General features: G+C 38.6%; 3 protein-coding genes across 3 annotated transcripts; all 3 read right to left on the reverse strand.

The window, feature by feature from the left end:
* Positions 1-764: 764 nt before the first annotated feature.
* Positions 765-1,974, reverse strand: LOC104414458 (omega-hydroxypalmitate O-feruloyl transferase). Its single transcript, XM_039301114.1, has 2 exons — positions 1,872-1,974; positions 765-1,415 (listed from the first exon to the last, which is right to left on the reverse strand). Exons 1-2 carry the CDS (start codon positions 1,890-1,892, stop codon positions 876-878), a joined length of 561 nt encoding a protein of 186 aa, XP_039157048.1. The 5' UTR covers positions 1,893-1,974; the 3' UTR covers positions 765-875.
* Positions 1,975-2,758: 784 nt separating this feature from the next.
* LOC104414459 (omega-hydroxypalmitate O-feruloyl transferase) lies at positions 2,759-6,830 on the reverse strand. Its single transcript, XM_039299971.1, has 3 exons — positions 6,667-6,830; positions 3,526-4,009; positions 2,759-2,956 (listed from the first exon to the last, which is right to left on the reverse strand). The coding sequence occupies exons 1-3, from the start codon at positions 6,828-6,830 to the stop codon at positions 2,759-2,761; spliced, it is 846 nt and encodes a 281-aa protein (XP_039155905.1).
* Positions 6,831-15,126: 8,296 nt separating this feature from the next.
* LOC104414460 (omega-hydroxypalmitate O-feruloyl transferase) lies at positions 15,127-17,814 on the reverse strand. Its single transcript, XM_039299499.1, has 3 exons — positions 17,357-17,814; positions 16,303-16,629; positions 15,127-15,894 (listed from the first exon to the last, which is right to left on the reverse strand). The coding sequence occupies exons 1-3, from the start codon at positions 17,807-17,809 to the stop codon at positions 15,328-15,330; spliced, it is 1,347 nt and encodes a 448-aa protein (XP_039155433.1). The 5' UTR covers positions 17,810-17,814; the 3' UTR covers positions 15,127-15,327.
* Between the last annotated feature and the right edge of the window lie 911 nt (positions 17,815-18,725).

An 18,725-nucleotide genomic window follows, 5' to 3' on the forward strand; every position in this document is an offset into this window, starting at 1 on the left:
CCCATGTCCATTGCTTGACGGATGAGAGTCGAAAGGACGTTCACCACAAGGATGAATAAGTACGGAGAAAGAGGATCTCCTTGTCGAAGACCCCTGGTTGGATGAAAATAAGGTAGTGGTTCGCCGTTGAATTTCACACTCAGGGAAACTGTAGTAAGTTATTGTACATTTGAATGGGTGATGATGCCGTTCGGGTTAAAAGTTATTGTATATTCTTTTTCCCTTTTTAAATTAGAAGGTAGTTTTTGTTTGCCAAATTGACGAAGGTATTTGCACATCTCATCTATAAAATTGAGTTGATAAATATGTATTAGTTATAAGTATTTTATTATTAAATTTCTCTATTTCAAGAAACTAAATGTAAGATAATTTTCTGTCAGCTTCAATTACACAATAAAATCAAGTGAAGGATATTAATTAATTGATAAATTAAACACTATAAAAAAAACCATAATAAAAAATTATCACATTTTTATGCTCTTTTTTGTTCGGATTTCCATGATGCTCATTCAAAATCTCTCTCCCGATCGACATTGAAGTTTCCCAAAAAAGAAAAAAGGGAAAAGATGAGTGTCTAAGCCTGCGTCCAACTATGATCGGCACCATGAAGGGATGAACATCGCCTTCAAAAAGTTGCGATGAAAGGAAATTGAAGCTTCACGACAAGCAGAAAGATAATCTTTTTATTAAATTGGTCTTGGACAATGAAAACTGAAAAACATGACAAGTCACGAGATGTATACAGAAGTCCAACAGATTATTTTACGTCTTAAAGACTAAACTCTTGAAAATTATTTATTAAAAGAGATGTGATAGATTCCATTCGAGACAGTTGGTAACACTTCGTAAACCGGTTTTGAATGCCGATTTTAGTACTAAGCTCCATTCAAATCACAAACGAGCTTATTGAAGGTATCCATGGCTGAAAACGGCAACCCCAACACCACCGCAATGCCCTTCTCTCTCCCTTCTGTCATAAACAAACAGGTTAAGCTTGATACGTCACCGGTCCCGAACCTCGGCTCTCCCCACCCAAAGTCCGTATTGCCATGCTCGAGACTCGTCCATGAATTTATGACTAGTGTGCCTGTAGGGAATCCCTCAAATCGATGCATGTCCAGAAAGTCAATCTTTGATCGTATGGAGTCTTCAGTCACACCCTCGATCGCCTTCTTTATTCTTTCCGCAGAAGCCGAGATTGGCTCCTCAATCAACTCTCCCTTGGTGCAGAGACAGCAAGGCATAGCCACGGCATTCCCAAAGTATCCGTCAGGCAATGGTGTTCTTAGCCTAGATCTGAAGTTAACCGGAAAAAGAAGCTTTGTTTGTTGGTGAAGTTTCATGTTGAGGGCCACGCTTCGAGCCCGCCACACAAAAGCTGCAAGTGCTACGAAGCTGCTGCATCTGCTCGTTACCTGTTGCACGAGATGAATAGATTCCATTTTTGGTGACGAAATATTCACATAAGGCTTACTTGAGGGCTAAAAGTGCAAGTCATACGCATGTCTCAATAGATTCATATATTTACAAATAACCTGACAATCGAAATCAGTGATATTGTAAGGAATGTGCATGCTAGTGGTCAATATCATATTTTCTGAAATTGAATGTGTATATTATATATATGTATATGTATATGTATATGTATATGTATATTGGACAATCAAAACTGAATTTAGGGAAGAAAAGATCTCATTGATGTATACTTTTAGTTGCACCTATTATTTAAAAGTTGCAGTGCAATAAATTCAATTGGAAATTTAGCAGGGTGTATTTGGATTTTTTTGGGAACTAACTGCGACTTGACGTGTAAATTACACAAAGATGTCTATGAATTGCAGCCAATCCATTATCATAAGATAGAAATTTACCTGATCATCTTTTGTTGCCATTCTTTTTAAGGCTGCCAGCTTCTCCGCATCAAATAAGAAGGATTTATATACTATTTGTTGTTCCTCATATAATGCCTTGGTGTTTGATACATCACTTATCTGAACAAAGTCGTCATAAGGACCGGTGATTTGAGGAGGAAACCTTGCACATTGTTAAAATATGTCTCGAGTTTAAGCCCAATGCAAAATTACGAATATTCCGAATTGGATATGTTGTGGATGTTCGAAATCGAGCAAAAGAAGATCCGAAGATCAACTTCCTGAATTTGAATCTGCGTTGGAGAGTCTGGATGTTAAAATAGGAAAGTCCAACTTTGACTAGGACTTGGATTTTTGTTTAAAATATACAAAGATATGTTTTGGATAGGAAACAAAATCCTATGAGAAGTTGGCAAAAGAATAAGGGTTTTACTTATATATAGACTCGAGGCCGTGGGTGATAGACGTGGATCACAAATTGTTTTGAAGCGCCACATGAGTGCTTGGTGTTCCGCCGTTGATCGTGAAGAATTGGTCTTGAAGCATCGCCTCGTTGTTGAGTGCTTGGGAGGGATTTTCTTTGTCGTGAATTACATCCAAGAAGGTTTAGTGTTAAAGCCAATTAAATCTTGTGGTAAGATTTGTGTGTAATTCCTTCGTGAGATTGAGAGATTATTTCTTGAGGAATTTCGGGGCTAAACACTGTGTGTGTCCTTGGGTGTAATTGGGGCTTGGGAAACACCGAGAGAGTATTTGAGTGACTTGAGTGTGTAATCTCCTTGTATCGCTTGATCTATAGTTAAATTCACTACTGTTCTCCCCGTGGACGTAGGTCTTTACGACTGAACCACGTAAATCTGGTGTCTGATTTATTTTTCTTCTTCCGTCTATATTTTGTTCGATCGCTCGCCCCATCGCAACATTGCACTTAGGATGGTTCTATCGTGACAAGGGACGCGGGACAAAGGCTTGCCTCTTGCTATTTCAGCCCATGCATTCATAAAATCCATTGCCGATATACCATCTGCTATGCAATGGTTAATTGAAACCCCTAAAATAAAACCTCCACATTTAAATTTGGTCACCTGCGAATTGTTTTCAGAGTTAATAATATTTCTAACATAAAAATGCAGAACAAGTAGGTATCTGGAAAAAGTTCTTGCATGGATTGAATTTATGCACTTTATGTCCATATAAGTCCTACATTCGGTGAGAGTTAATGGATTCAATGGTGCAAAAGGATTCAGGGTCGATGTAATTGATCCATGCCATATTTTCTCGATTTTTTTTTTCATAAAAAATTGAAAGATTTGGCTAGAGTTAACACATTTTATCCAGCAGTATTTAATCCCGACACCTGGTGGATCGCAGTACCATTCCTTATTGAGACGTTAGCAAGACAAGTGACCCCAATTAGGAAAAATTACTATCTCTAGTTGCTTTTTATGGGTAAGTTGTCTGGACAAGACAATTATCAGGTCTCGGATTTGAAAGTTTATCATTGTATTGAGAAAGTTACTTTCTAGTTTATGACTTTGAGAAAGTAACTAATGAATAAGTGGCTATGTCTTCATGATATTTAACCGCATAAACTAGAAAGCACTTTCAAGCATCACTAGAAATAAATAACGCAAAAAACAACCTTTTTCCTTACCTGTGCAGTTAGAAGGGGAGCTACTTCAAGTTTATCTTGCGTAGGCTCTTTGTAAACAAGCTTACCGAGAACATCACCATCGAGAATTCTCACATCACCCAGATTTTTTATGTCACAATCAGCTATTGCCTTCACAAATGGGACTCCTAACTTGTTTTGGCAATCAACAACCAACTTCCCTCTGGAGTTTATAGCTAATCTCCCTGCAAGTGGATAGTAATGAACCAGAACTTTGGCCAAAGCTTGCTTAATCACGTCCACCACATTTGCGTCGCTCCTGTCAAAACAATAAATAGATGGCACGTGTACGACAGCCACTTGATCGATGCTAGTTAAGAAAAGGGAACCCTCGGGTGTTTCGTGTTCTGGCAACAGGGTTGGGCGGTGGCACACACGGGCAAGGTGGTGCGGCTCTGGCGAAAGAACGGTGACGGCGCAAGCGGTCTTGTCGACGGCGAGCTGCTCCTTCTTCCTTTGGTGGTTACTAGTTGCACAATGGAGGAGAGAGGGAGAGGGTTCAGCTAGTTGAGGGGTGATAGAGAGAGAGGATAAGAGTGAGGGGGATGGAGGGCTCCACATGGTCAATATTTTCCACAACAAATATCTTCCAAAGCCATCCTAAGCCAAGCATTGGTCCTTGGCTCATATTAAGCCACACATGCACCTTCTTGGACATGCCAAAAGGTCCAAAATGCTAAGGGGAAGGGGAGCTACGATTTGGGGGGAATGGCTTCAAATGGCTTAATTTCATGCTCAATTAAATCTTAATTGGCCTCAATAAATTCAATCGATCATCCATTGATCGTCTCGGCATTTTTCCTCACCCCTACATCAATCATGCTTCCCAATTTTGCCATCAAAACAATCCTTGGCTTGTTCTGCACAAACACAACTCGGCGACAACTTTTTCCCAAAAAGTTTCAGGTGTCAGAAAAATCTTTTGAGACTGAGTTGTGGGTCCTAAAATTTATTGTGACATGACAGAATCTTTAATTTTTGAAATCGGACTTAAATTGGTGGTTAATTTCCATTCGCGCGTTTTTAGCGTGACCTAGGCTACCGGATAATTTTCCAAACTTTTTAAGGTGACCCGTGGTCGATTTTCTTCAAGCCACAATGAACCCACTTGACACATTAGCGACTCTCGGTTGTCGTGAAAATCTCGAGAATTCAATTACGGACACAAGGTACCAAAACGACAATAAAATCAAATTAGTGTCGTTTGACGAGAATTTTCCAAATTAGTGGAGTCACCCACAATTGGCCACACATCTCAGTCGAACATACCTATCTTTGATTTCAAATCAATTTTTAATTGTTCCATAATGTCCTCTAAAGATGAGCATGGTCGAGAAGTCGATTCTTGGTCGAATTCTCAAGTCTATTGCTTTAAAATTCCTTACTAGCTTTCTCAGCTAGTCTAGTTATCTCGAGAGTGATCGCCCGAGAACAAATCCCATAGCCGCATCAATGAAATGCCAAATTAATTAAGTAGAAAATATGATCGAAAATTGAGGATGTCACAAGCGACCTCATTAAGAGAACATTTTCTCATTCATATACTGACATTATCATCTTTTAATTTAAATATGGAAGTTTTTAAATTTTAAGTTTTTAAATTTTAATTTTTTTAATTTTAATTTTTTAATTTTAATTTTTTTTTTGACTTTTTAAATTTTAATTTTTTTTTAATTTTTTAAGTATTTTTTTTTTTTTTTAGTTTATTTAATTTTATTTTTTCTTTTTTTTAAGTTTTTTTATTTAATTTAAGTTTTTTTATTTTTATAAGTTTTTTTAATTTTAAGTTGTTTAATTTTAAGTTTTTTAAATTTTAAGTTTTTAAATTTTAAGTTTTTTATTTTTTAGAATTTTTAAATATAATTAAGTTGAAATTTAATTAAATTAATTTTTATATTAATTATTTACACATCGATACAAAACGACGTCATTTTTGCATTTTCTCGCCACATCGGCGTGCAAAACTACGCCGTTTTGCACCCAACTCGCCAAAAAATTGCCACGTCAGCCATTTTGCCGGATTTTGGCAGGAGTTGCACTTAAGTATTTCACTTTACTCCAAAACTGGCACTTAAGTATACATTTTTAAAGTTATGGTACTTAAGTGTCCCTCCATGCCAAGTTATGACACTCTAGGTGTCCGAAACTCTTTTTTTTTTTTCCTTTGATAGGAAAGCATCAAATACTTAAAGGCAAATGCAAGTGAAGGATAATGTTGAGTGACCAAAAATCTACAATGGTGAATCCAAGATATGTTGGCACCAAAGGATAAAAGCGAATGAAGGGTAATAATGTATCGTTTCCAACATTTCAATCCCCAAAAAAAATTTGCACTAACATATTCTTTCACATTCTTTCACCATACCATTATTCTCAAATTAAATGAAAAAAAAAAACGAAGAATTTCCATTACAAAAAAGAACCTTTGGCACTTTCCTAAAGACAAGCACAAAAATGAATAATTGAGAAAAGAAAAAGAACTTTCTACAAACTTTTTGAACATCCTTTTAATCTCAAAATTGTTTTCTCTTTTTGTGAATTATTCATTTTTGAATCAAATTTCCTTATGGAGATTAATCTACTCGATGATCTCAAATAGAGTGAAAGGTAAAGCATTAATCATGCCAAACAAGAAGTGCTTAGGATGTGTTGACACATAAATTTTATTGTGTACAAAATTAGGAATTAGTCACTAAAAAAACAAAAATACAAAAATACAAAAAGAAAAAAAAAAAAGAAAAAAAAGAAAAAAAAGAGAAAATGTGGAAGGGGCCGGGCCGGATCTCGCCTTGGCTTGGCCCATGCCACCTTCTCTCTCCTCCATCTTCGCCCGTGAAACCCTAAAAGGGGGGAGAACACAGAGGCAGCACAGGTGGGAGAGCCCCAAAAAGAGCTCGAGAGTGAGAGAAAAAAGAGAGAACAACAGCACAGGGAGAAAGATAGAAAGAAAGAGAGAAGCGGATTGAGCAAAACAGAGAGAGGGAGAAACAGAAAGGGTGGAAAAAAAGAGAAAAAAAGAAAACGAAAGAAGAATCATTTTTCTTCTTCTTCAGGGGATCCTCCTCTAGGTCCCCTAGCTGCTGGAGCTGCCGTGTCGCTGCAGCCGCACCGCTGCGACTCTACCTCCACCGTCCATCATCGCTCGTCGCCATGCCCGTCTTTGTCCGACGCTTGTCGTTCCACTCGCCTGTCACCATCGCTCCACCAGCAACCCACACTTCTGCCCGACACCATAGTAGCTCATCTCCGCACTGTCGCACCTCCACCTCCGCCTCCACCTCCGCCATCCACCATTGCTCGTTGCCATGCCTGTCTCTACCTGACACTTGTTGTTTCACTCGCCTGTCACCGCCACTCCATCAACAACCCACGCCTCTACCCAACGCCACAACAGCTCGTCTCCCACCGCCGCCCTCCGAAAGTTGACACCTACGACCCACAACATTACGTTGTTCACCACGCGTCGATGCCGTCGATGTCCCAGCCAACCCCTTTGGCGCCACAAGTCACCAAGCTCGAGGGTTCTCAAATTCGATTCATTTGTTTCTCGGGTAGGGTTTTTGCCCATTTGGGCCTGTCTCGACGGGCCCTCTGTTCTTTGGGCTTTAGTTGGGCTTTTTGAACTCAAGCCGAGTGTGCTTGCTTTGGCTATGGGCCTGTGTATGTGGGCTGCCCTTTTGCAGGAGATTAGGCCCGCTTGTTAGGCCTAATCCGGACCAAGGAAAGGCCGAACCGAGGCTGGTCGGGCCTTGTCTTTCGAGTGGGACGGTCGGCCTGGCCCCAACCAGACCGAACCAGGTTCGGTCGGAGACAGGAGCCGATCCGCACCAACCAGGCCAAATCCCTAATCGAACCCAACGTGGTCCAGCCTGGAAAAAATAATATATAATTATTATTTTTAAAAAATAAAAAATTTTAAAAATTTTAAAAAATTTTTTTGAAAATCCAAAAATGATGGGGTTTGGTTAGAATTGCTATATTTTGCCTTTTTAGTATAATTAAGCCTTTATTTGTTTTCATATTGATTATATCGTGTGTTTAATTTGTATATTTAATTATGTTTAATTGCACTTGTTCAATTTTACTGCAATTTGAATATTGATAGTTATAATTGTTACTTTAATGATTACGCACTAGCATGATCATCTCACATGTTAGTGGATATGTATAAAATTAACTCAAATTGCCTACTAAAAAATCATTTTGTTAAAAAGAACAAGATTAGGTACTAAAAGGACACTAATTGGTCAATTAGTGTAATCAAGTCCCCAACCCTAGATTCTCTGGTTGCGTAGGAAGTGAGTTACACTCACATGCCTCGCTTGGTTTCTAACTTACCCCAATAGGCTAGTGACGACTTCTTTTATGCAAAATTCCTAGAAATATCCCAATGTCCATGCGGTGTATGAGCTTGGGAGAGCCCATGCCAAATCATGGGCCTTAAGCTCATCCATTAGGCAATACTCCTTAAACTTGTTCTCTCCCTCCGAGGGTAGGTCATGACAGAATGAAGAAAGGTAAGCCATTTCCAAACACATCATTCAAACACTCTTGAGAGTTGAGTGAAAAGTGACATTCTTTTAGGATGAACAATTCATTTGCATTGAGTGCAAAGATCGAAATGATAAAGGCGTTTCCTTCATCAATCCTAAGCATAGCACTAATCTTTTGCTACCCCTTTGGGTAGAATAAAAATGATCCTTCAAAGTACCCCTGTCGAGAATGACCCTACATTGAGGCAGCATAGGAGGTTACGATCGTGTTGTAGAGTGAAGGATTGAAAAAGATTCTATTACTTTCACTTGCATCATTATTCTAGTGATATTTTTAGAGGAATTCTCATTAGAGCTTGACTCATCTTAAGGTGAAGAAGACCATTTCCTTCTCTAGCCAAACACCAATACTCATTGCTTTAACCAATTTAGGCTTGATTGTTCATTTTTTAATCCCGAGCGATGATCATGTCCCTTCATTGGGGCAAGGCATAAGGATTGACCACATACAATCGACATTTACGAAAAAATGTGAAAAGCATCTCGAAAGTCATAAAAGCTCCAAAAATTCAAAGACCAAAAAGTTCAACAAAATTAGGGGGCATGAAAAAGTAGTGTGCTTGGTTAAAGTAAGGCCAATGGCTGTCAAGAAAAAGAGCCAAATGGCTGCATCTTATGTGAAAAAAAAATGATCAAAGTCCAAGTGCTTGCATAAAAAAATCATCGCAAGAGCAAAGGAAATTAGAGAAAGGAGCAAAGCTCCCATGTAGAAATGATTAGTCAAGGGGCTTTGAAGATGTGTTGTGTTTCAAAAGCCAAATGATTTCAAAAATTGAGTGACCTGGTCACGATGCCATGATGATCACCGACTCTAAAAATCCTCTTAAAATTTTTAAGTTTTTCGAGCCTCTCTTGAGCCAACATTACAACCCTTTTCCGAACTCTCTTCTAATTGGGATAGTTCGAGTGAAAATGAGAATGGCACAAAGAAGCTACCGCTTGAAGGAATGGAAGCAATTCTATCTTGTCTTATCTTCCAAGTTCTCGACTTGTAAACTTGATGAAGATAGTGACGAATGTTTTTTATTGGCCTCAAAGCAATAATTCATTTGTGTAAGCCCATGACCAAACCTATATTCCGATCCTTTCAAAAGACCTTTTTGATCAATCAAATTGTACTCATTGCGGATGTTTCTAAAGCCTTTGACATAGGTTATGTGAGATAGCCTTGGCGATCAGTTACTTCCCACATGAATGGATGGGATCAAGCAACCATTTTATCGAGAGTATGTGAGAAACCCTTTCTGACTAAGAAGCTCTAGTTTGGCATGCTTAATAAACCTTTTTCACAAATAAAAATCGTTTTGATAAGAACTTGTCTCCTATAGAATTTGATGATTAATGATACATCCGCGAGCAAGATGACAGTTTTGTGCCACATGATACTGATTGACATCGAATGTTTCTCAAAGCAATCAGACTTAGATTAATTAGCTTGTTCAATTAATGTTGCATTATTGTCAATACATCTCTTAACGCTGTCCCTAATGACATTTGCTCAAAATTAAATTTGATAGGATTCCCCAGTGAAGCCATGCAGTTTTTAAGGGATTAACGGATGCTTCCCTAAAGACTTCAAAGGTTCATGGTCAGCCTTAAACCATGTCATCTCCAAAGGTTCATGGTCAACCTCAAACCATGTCATCTACAAGATTCATGGTCAGCCTTAAACCATGTTATTTCCAAAGGCTTATGGTCAGCCTTAAACCATGTTATCTACAAGGTTCATGGTCAATCTTAAACCATGTCATCTACAAAGGTTCATTGATTTTCCTCAAATCAAGTATTTTTCAACCCAATTGAAACCCGTTGTTACACGGTGATACTTCATTTCATTCTTCTTATGACACAGCGTGCTTTTGTAGCCTGGGGTCTTTCTTTCTATGATATGGTGAGCTTTTGTAGCACAGGGTCTTTCTTTCTTTCTATGACATGGTGGCTTTTGTAGCCCGAAGTCTTTCCTTCTTCTTTTCATACGGCATGCTTTTGTAGCCCGGGGTCTTTCTTTTTTCTTACGACACGGCGTGTTTCTGTAACTCGGGGTATTTTCTCTTTCTTTACGACATAGCATGCTTCTGTAGCCCGAGGTCTTTCATTTTTCTTATGATACGTCGTGCTTCTATAGCCCGGGGTCTTTCCTTTTTTTTACAAGATGACGTGCTTCTGTAGCCTAGGGTCTTTCCTTTTTCCTATGACACGGTGTGCTTCTGTAGTCCGGAGTCTCTCTTTCTTCCTATGACACGGTGTGCTTTTGTAGCCAAAGTCTCTCTTTCTTCTTATGACATGGCGTGCTTCTGTAGCCCGGGGTCTTTCTTCCTCTTATTGACACGACACACTTCCATAGCTCGACTTGGTGCAAGCCTATGCAGTCTGGGTCTCTCTACCGCCAAGATAATTTAGGTGTTTTTTGTCTTTAAATGCAACATCTTCAATGCTACATTCAAAGAGGGGCAGCTTTTGATACATAATTTATTTTTGTAAATACATAATCATAAAAAAATGGGCTAGAGAGGCCGGGTCCGACTTTGGCCCGGGCCGCCTCTCCTCCCCTTCCCCGCATGGGCCCGACCCTTCTCTCCTTTGGCCCGGTCCATCCCAACTTGCCTCCTCTTGTCTAAGTCTTCGCGCACTGGAACCTATAGAGAGAAAAGGCAAGAGAGAGCAGGAGTAGAGGGGGTAGGAGTAGGAAAGCAGAGGCAGAGAAGAAAGGAGATGGGATCGTAGGGGTAGAGAGGGCGGAAAGCAGACAGCACCGCAAGGGAGAGAAAGGAGAAGCAAAAGGCACCAGGAGAAGGGGGACAGAGGAAGAACGAGAGCGGGGAGAGAGTGGAGAGGGCCGTGAGCGAAGGAGGCTCAACCAGCAATTGAGTCATGTTCGACCATCGTCCAATGACTTGTCCCAACCGATGTTCTTAAGCCAAATCGGTAAGCCCTAAACCCTCTTTGTTTTTCTCATGTTATCGAGCATACCGGGCTAGAACTCGTGGCCATTTGACTCAAGCAAGCTTTGGTCTCCGTTTGTCTCTTGTTATACTGTTGTGCGCATCTTGATTTTTCTATCGAGGGTCTTGATGTGGGTTCCAAACCCGTTTTGGCTGGGAATCTCTTGTTTTGGTAATGCAGTCCACTTGTTTGGTAAAATGCTCGAATGAGATCCAGTTTTGTTTCGTTGTTTTGAGCTGGAACCGAGCCGTCCAGGCATTGTCCCTAGTCGAGGCATTCCTATGATCTTTGGCATATCCAACACCACTTGACGTGGTGACCTGCGGAGGTTGTGGGTCTTTTTGTCTGGGGCATGAGCAATGGCCATTGTGGCCATCACCGGGGGAAGGGGGGGCGCTGCTGGTCGAATGATGGCTGAGCATTTGGCTCGGCTTGGCTGAGGCGACACCGTCATGCTTTGCCCAAACTGAGGAGGTGCCGCCTTCGTCGCTGTTGGACTGCCACAAAGCAACTGATCACAAGCGAGGTCGGCCGGATCATAGGTTTGACCGATCCGGGCCAACCTCTGCTTCAGGCAGGCCATGCCTGAGATGTGGTCCAGAGGGGGTGGGCCTTTCTCTTTTGTAAAAAGGGGTTGGGCCCGTCGATTGGGCCTAACCCCAAACCTAGTAAAGGCCTGGCCACCACTGGTCGAGCCTGGGCCCTTTTTGGGCAGGTCTATCGACTCGCCCCCAACGAGGTCAAGTCAGATCGGATTGAACCCAATTCACCCAAAACTTTTTATTATTATTAAAAAAATTAAAATATTAAAAAATTCAAAAATTAAAAAAAATGTAGGGTTTGGTTAGGAATTACCATATCTTGCATTCTTAGTATAATTAGGCCTTTATTTGCTAATATGTTGATTATATCGCATGTTTAATTTGTATATTTTATTATTTTTAATTGCTCGTGCTAAAGTTTACTGTAATTAGGATTTTGATTGTAAATTTTACTTTAACGATTGCGTACCCGCATGATCACCTCACATGATAGTGAATAGGCATAAAATCAATCCAAACTGCTTGATAAAAATCTTTTCTTTTAAAATGAACAAGATTAGGTACCGAAAGGGTGGACATGGGCTTTGGTTGTAGCGTGAGTGTGAGGCAGCGAGATGGAGGAAGATCGTGGAGATGCAGTGTGAGGGCAGAGAGAGGGACATGCTGGTGGAGATGTGGGTGTGTGCGAGCTGGCGGATGAAGGAGAATTCGGAGGGAAGCAACTGGTCTTCCATGGGAATTGTTGCATCAAGAAGATTAGGCAGCAACGTGCACAGCAAGTTGAAGATAAAGGATCAAAAGTCAAGCAATCCAATTTCTTGAATTAATTGCATGTTCCCTATTTCTTTCCAACCAATTTCCACTAAAATAATCCAAATTCTGATGTCAAAATTGTTGTCCCATGCCAGATTTCGAATTTCAGTAAGCTTGTACTTCAATTTCTTCACAATTTTCTCCAAATCGAGGTCTGATTTCGTTGAAGAAAAATCCCGAACAATTTCCTGCAAGTCCCCGACGCTCAAAGGCTTGGGTTGGAAGTCCAAATTTCCATTGATTGAGCCCATCTGAATTTCCACTAATTTTCCGCCACGTCCGAAACGATTTTCTGCAAAAATCTCGGAATCTCTGAAAAATCTTCTGAGGTTGAGTCGACACTCTTAGAATTTATTTTGACATGATAGAAACTTCAATTTTTTAAATCGGACTTGAATTCACAGTTAATTTCACTTGGTGCATTTTTAGCGTGACCTAGGCTACTAGGTAACTTTCAAAAATTTTTAAGTGCAAATGACCCGTGGTCGATTTTCTTCGAGCCACTATGAACCCACTCGACTCATTAGCGACTTTTGGTTGTCATGAAAATCTCAAGAATTCAAATACGGACATAAGGTACCAAAACAATAAGAAAATCAGTTTAGTATCAGTCAATGAGAATTTTCTAATTTAGTGGTGTCACCCACGATTAGCCACACATTTCAATTGAACTGACCTATCTCTGATCTCTAATCGATTTATATCTGTGTTATAATGATCTCGACAGATGAGCACGGTTGAACAATCGATTCCTAGTTAAATTCTCAAGTCTATTTGCCTTAAAATTGTTAATGGTTTCCCCAAATAGTCTAATTATCTCGAGAGTGATCAGCTCTGAGAATAGCCCTATAGGTGCGTTAATGAAATGCCCGATTTATTCAGTAGAAAACAAGACTAAAAATCTGGGATGTCACACATGCCTCTGCCACACCAGCTGTTGCTGCCGGTCTGCCCCTGACCAACTACTCTTCTTTGCCTGTCCTTGGTCCTCTCTTCCCTTTTTATATGTATATATACATATAGTAACACTAATAATGCAACCGTCCCTAATGTCAACATTCGATGCATTTTAATGAAAATTATTTATTTTTTTCAAAAGCTAATCCCTGACTTTTTATGCAATTAACTTCTAAATAAATAGAAAAAAATTAGGTATTAACAATTATCTATTTGCCCATATGGCAATTTATGCATAAATTAAGATCGTTTCAAAACTTCATCCATGTCGATAGACTTGGATTTGTCAATTAGTGTCAAATAAGTAGCTAGATAAATTTCCGTGGTGCATATTGAAAAGCTCTCTCTTGTGTGATCGCAATATGAAATTATCATTTCTATCTTGCTTGATAAAAAATAAAAATAAAAATGAGGAAAAGTGTCTAATGAAAGGGCTTAATAGCGCAAATGTATTATTACGTCACATTTTTGTACCGTTTCCTTTTGGTCAAAAATTTTGACCACCATATATTTAGACCCCTTGAGGCCTCTGTAGTAAATAAATAATACTACAAATTTGTTATTTCAATACAACCGTATGGGTCTATCCATAAAGTTAAAACGATCAACTCCTTCATGAGATTCTAGAGCCTAATAGCCCAAGTAACAGTTTAAAAGAATGTTACTAACACTACTTACATAGTAGAAGATGGCATAGAATTTTATTTACTGTACTTCATGCTAACATAAATATGTATTCCGTTATTGATCACATGTCATCCTAATAGCCAGCAAAGTTTACATCTGAATATCCTACTAGCTGCAAGAATTGAACATGTCTGTAAATTAGCATATAATCTCTTGTCCTTTTTAAGTACCTTAAAACCTTCTTGATAGCAATCCAATGATCGTATCTTGGATTTGATTGATTTTTGCCTAGAAGTTCCGTTGCAAAGACAATATTTAGTCTAGTGCAAATTTGAGCATACATTATACTTTTAAATGTACTAACACAAGGTACACCATTTAACTAGATTTTCTCAATATCTAAATAAGGACAATGTAATGGATTCAATCCATCACCCTTAACAACAGGAACAATTCTTGACTTATAATGATGTATATTGAATATTTCCAAAATACAATCAGCAAATGTCCTCTGAGGTTAATCTAATAAAATCCAATATATATATGGTGAAAACAATCATTACGGACCTCAGTACAAAAGATAAAAGATGCCTCAAGGTCACTACTTGTAAACAAAATATCATGCACATGCCTCTGCCACGCTCATCTATTGCTGCTGGTTTGCCCCTGACCAACTACTCTTCTTTGCTTGTCCTTGGTGCTCTCTTCCCTTTTTATTTGTATATATACATATAGTAACACTAATAATGCAACCGTCCCTAATGTCAACGTTCGATGCATTTTAATGAATTTTTTTTTTTCAAAAGCTAATCCCTGACTTTTTATGCAATTAACTCCTAAATAAATAGAAAAAATTTAGGTATTAATAATTATCTATTTTCCCATATGGCAATTTATGCATAAATTAAGATCGTTTCATAACTTCATCTATGTCGATAGACTTGGATTTGTCAATTAGTGTCAATTAAGTAGCTAATAAATTTCCGTGATGCATATTGAAAAGCTCTCTTGCATGATCGCAATCTCAAATTATTATTTCTATCTTGCTTGATAAAATTAAAAAAAAAAGGAAAAGTGTCTAATGAAAGGGCTCAATAGCGCCTTCAAAAACTTACGTATGAAAAAGGAAATTGAAGCTTCACAACAAGTAGAAAAGATCATATTTTATTAAATTGGTCTTGGATGATGACAGCTGAAACAATATGAGAATACACAAAGTATACTCAGAATTCTCACAGATTACGTTAAATATTAAAAACCAAACTCCGCAAGGATTTATTAACTTATGTGACAATATCATCCACTTGTTGAATAAGATGATCCACTTGCAGTCGGTCACACTTTGCAAACTAGCTTTGAATACCAATATGAGTGTGCTGAGTATCATTTAGATCACAAATAAGTTTCTCGAAGGTAATCATGGCTGAAAGTGGCAGACCCAACATCACCGCAATGCCCTTCTCTCTTCCTTCTGACATAAACATGCAGCTTGAGCTCGGCAGGCCACCGATCCCAAACCTTGGCTCTCCCCACCCAAAGTCCGTCTTGCCATACTCGAGCCTCACCCATGAACTTATTATTAGTGTGCCCACAGGCAACCCCTCTAATCGATTCATGTCCAAATAGTCGATCCTTGACCGTATGTAGTCGTCAGTCACACTCTCAATTGCCTTCTTTATTCTTTCCGCAGAAGCAAAGATTGGCTCCTCAATCAACTCTCCCATGGTGCAAAGACAGCAGGGCATGGCGACCGCGTTCCCAAAGTATTCATCAGGCAATGGTGTTTTTAGCCTAGACCTAAAGTCAACAAGTAAAAGGAGCTTCAATTGTTGGTGAAGTTTCATCTTGAGAGCCATGCTTCGAGCCCGCCACACTAAGGCTGCAAGTGCTACGAAGCTGGTGTAGCTGCTCGTTACCTGTCATTCAAGATGAGTAGATTCCATATTTTGTGACCAAATCTTTATGTGATACACACACATATATATAGACACACGCATGAATATGTAGATTCATACAATTACCACTTGTGTGACAGTCAAAAATCAATCAAATTTCACAAGGAAATGTGCATACTTCTAAGCCATATCATATTTTCCAGGATTTAACATAGGCTGTGATTCTATGGATATTGGTCGATCAAAACTATATTTTGGGGAGAAATGATCTCTCATTATTTCAAAGTTGTGGAACAAACTCACGAGGAAATTTATTTCGGTATAGTGTTGAGTGTATCTTTTGCATTCTTTTGGAACTTATTGACGTGGATATTATGCAAAGATGGATACGAATGGCCACCTATCTATTCTTATAAGATAGAAATTTACCTGTTGATCTTTTGTTGCCATTCTTTTGACGGTTGCTAGCTTCTCAGCATCAAAATGGAAAGACTTATATACAAGTTGCTGTTCCTCAAATAATGCTGTCATGTTTGATACATCGCTTAGGTGAACAAATTCGTTGTAAGGACCGGCGATTTGAGGAGGCACCCTTGATTTTAGGATGGTTCTATCATGACAAGGGACGAGGGATAACGGCTTGGCTCTTGCCATTTCAGCCCATGCGTTCATAAAACTCATTGCCGATACACCATCTGCCATGCAATGGTTAAGTGCGATCCCTAAGGTAAAACCTCCACATTTAAATTTCGTCACCTGTAATTCGTGTCCAAAATTAATAATATATCTCAACATAACAAGCAGTACAAGTAAATATGTGAAAAAGATCATGCGTGGATTGACTTTTAGCACTTTTTGTCCATCTGAACTCTTACATTTGCGGGGGATTCATCTATATACCTCGACTGTTTTCGTTAAAAAGGGCAAGATTTGCTTAGACTCGATTTACCACGAATTTGACTACATATTTTGTCATTGTGGAAATACTAATAAACTGGAGAAATAATTAGACTTACTTAAAAAATGATAATACTTTTTCAGCGTGAAAAGTTACTAAACACACTCAGAAAAATTGCTTATTCAAGTTCTCTGGAAAATACTAGTTACCTATATGTGGATGGTTAGTAAACTAGATGAAAAGTTACTAGATGCACAGGAGGAATTTACTAATTATTATCTAGTTTTTCTAATATGAAAAGGTACTCGTAATATAAAATAAAGTAAATAACTAATAATAAGTAGAAAATTGTCATCTCTTGAATCTTAAGCAAATTTAACGATTCTGGATCCTAACATGAACTAGTCCAACCTAAGTTAAGTCTACCAAAACATACTGACTATCATGTTTAATCGTGAAAACCAAAAAAAAAAAAAAAAAAAAGGAAACAAAAAGTACTTATGATCTTTAATAAAAATCTGAAAGTGAAATGCATAGATTAGAAAGCACTCTCAAGCATTACCAGAAAAAAAAAAAATTATTTACCTGTGCAGTTAGAAGGGGGGCAACTTCAAGTATATGTTCCATAGGATCTCTATAAACAAGCTTATCTAAAACATCAGAATCGAGCAATCTCCTATCACCCAGATTTTCGATGCCATAATCAGCCATTGCCTCTACAAATGGGACTCCTAGCTTCTTTTGGCAGTCAACAACCAACTTCCCTTGAGAGTTTATGGCTAATCTCCCCGCAAGTGGATAGTAATGAACCAGAATTCTGGCCAAAGCTTGCTTAATCACGTCTATCACATTTGCGCCACTCCTGTCGAAAGAATAAACGGACGGCACCATTGCGGGAGCCACTTGATCGAGGCTAGTTAAGAAAAGGGAACTCTCAGGTGTTTCGTGTTCTGGTAGGATCACGATGGGGTTAGATCTTTCTACTTTTAGGATGTTCTTCTTCGTGGATGCCTCCATGGGAGAATTCTGGAAACTCATATCCTGCTCTCTCTGTCGAGGTAAAGAAAAAATGAGCTGAAAAGCACCGGAAATGTTGTTGAGCAGAGAGAGGTCACATGTAAATAAAATTGCTGTACATCTTGTCTATATGCACTCTAATTCGTAGTGGAATTGAACTTTACTCGAAACTTGGAATGATATCACAAAAGAATAGGCACGATAACTTGAGGTATAGGAAATATTTGAGTAAGATTATATCCGCAAGCAAGATGAATTTCTAAATGGCGCATGGAGATTGAAATTTTATTCTAAGCTCCACGGTAAATAAATAAAAAATAATCCAAAAGTTTAAATTGTCGGATGGAATATAAGCCCGCACTTCAAAATTTACGAACAGCTTACTCCTACACAATATGTGTCGTCAAATATGCATGTTGCAACACATTCACTATCCATGCTGAATGAATCATAGATAAGGGAACCACATTGAAAAATTTCCCTATATATATATATATATTTTTTTTTCCATGGCCAAATACAACGTGCACACGACTCAAACTCAGACGGAACCCTCCATACATTACGTACCTCAAGGGTTGGAGATACTCGAGATGAAACGCTCGGACTTGGCTTCTCCAATGCTAGCATTCAGCATAAAGTAGTTGCATCACAGACTCGTTTTGAGTACTTCATTTTCGTAATTATTTGGATGGAATGTGCAACCGCATTAATCATTTATTTATCGCCACCAGTTTTTGGTTGGCGATTTTTTTATTTTAGTCAATACTTTTTGTTTGGTACAACAACTAACAAGTCCACTTGGCATAATAGTCCCAAAAGAAAAGGCAACTTGATAGATAAAAAGTAGGCCGTGAGATTAAAAAAAAAACTAATTCCCCAACAAAAAAAAAAAAATGCAATCTAACAGAAGGTTGGTATAACTTTCTATTTATAG

Source organism: Eucalyptus grandis, chromosome 8 (assembly GCF_016545825.1).
Source record: "Eucalyptus grandis isolate ANBG69807.140 chromosome 8, ASM1654582v1, whole genome shotgun sequence".
Lineage (NCBI taxonomy): Eukaryota > Viridiplantae > Streptophyta > Magnoliopsida > Myrtales > Myrtaceae > Eucalyptus > Eucalyptus grandis.

Excerpts from the sequence above, each read along its gene's own strand:
- LOC104414458 (XM_039301114.1), bottom strand. The coding sequence starts at position 1,892 with ATGGCAACAAAAGATGATCAG. Across the intron at positions 1,416-1,871 it reads TGGCAACAAAAGATGATCAG|GTAACGAGCAGATGCAGCAG; the intron begins GTAAATTTCTAT and ends CTCGTGCAACAG.
- LOC104414459 (XM_039299971.1), bottom strand. The coding sequence starts at position 6,830 with ATGGCGGAGGTGGAGGCGGAGGTGGAGGTGCGACAGTGCGGAGATGAG. Across the intron at positions 4,010-6,666 it reads AGCGATGATGGACGGTGGAG|TAACCACCAAAGGAAGAAGG; the intron begins GTAGAGTCGCAG and ends TTGTGCAACTAG. Across the intron at positions 2,957-3,525 it reads CTCCCCTTCTAACTGCACAG|GTGACCAAATTTAAATGTGG; the intron begins GTAAGGAAAAAG and ends AACAATTCGCAG.
- LOC104414460 (XM_039299499.1), bottom strand. The coding sequence starts at position 17,809 with ATGAGTTTCCAGAATTCTCCCATGGAGGCATCCACGAAGAAGAACATC. Across the intron at positions 16,630-17,356 it reads CCCCCCTTCTAACTGCACAG|GTGACGAAATTTAAATGTGG; the intron begins GTAAATAATTTT and ends CACGAATTACAG. Across the intron at positions 15,895-16,302 it reads TGGCAACAAAAGATCAACAG|GTAACGAGCAGCTACACCAG; the intron begins GTAAATTTCTAT and ends CTTGAATGACAG.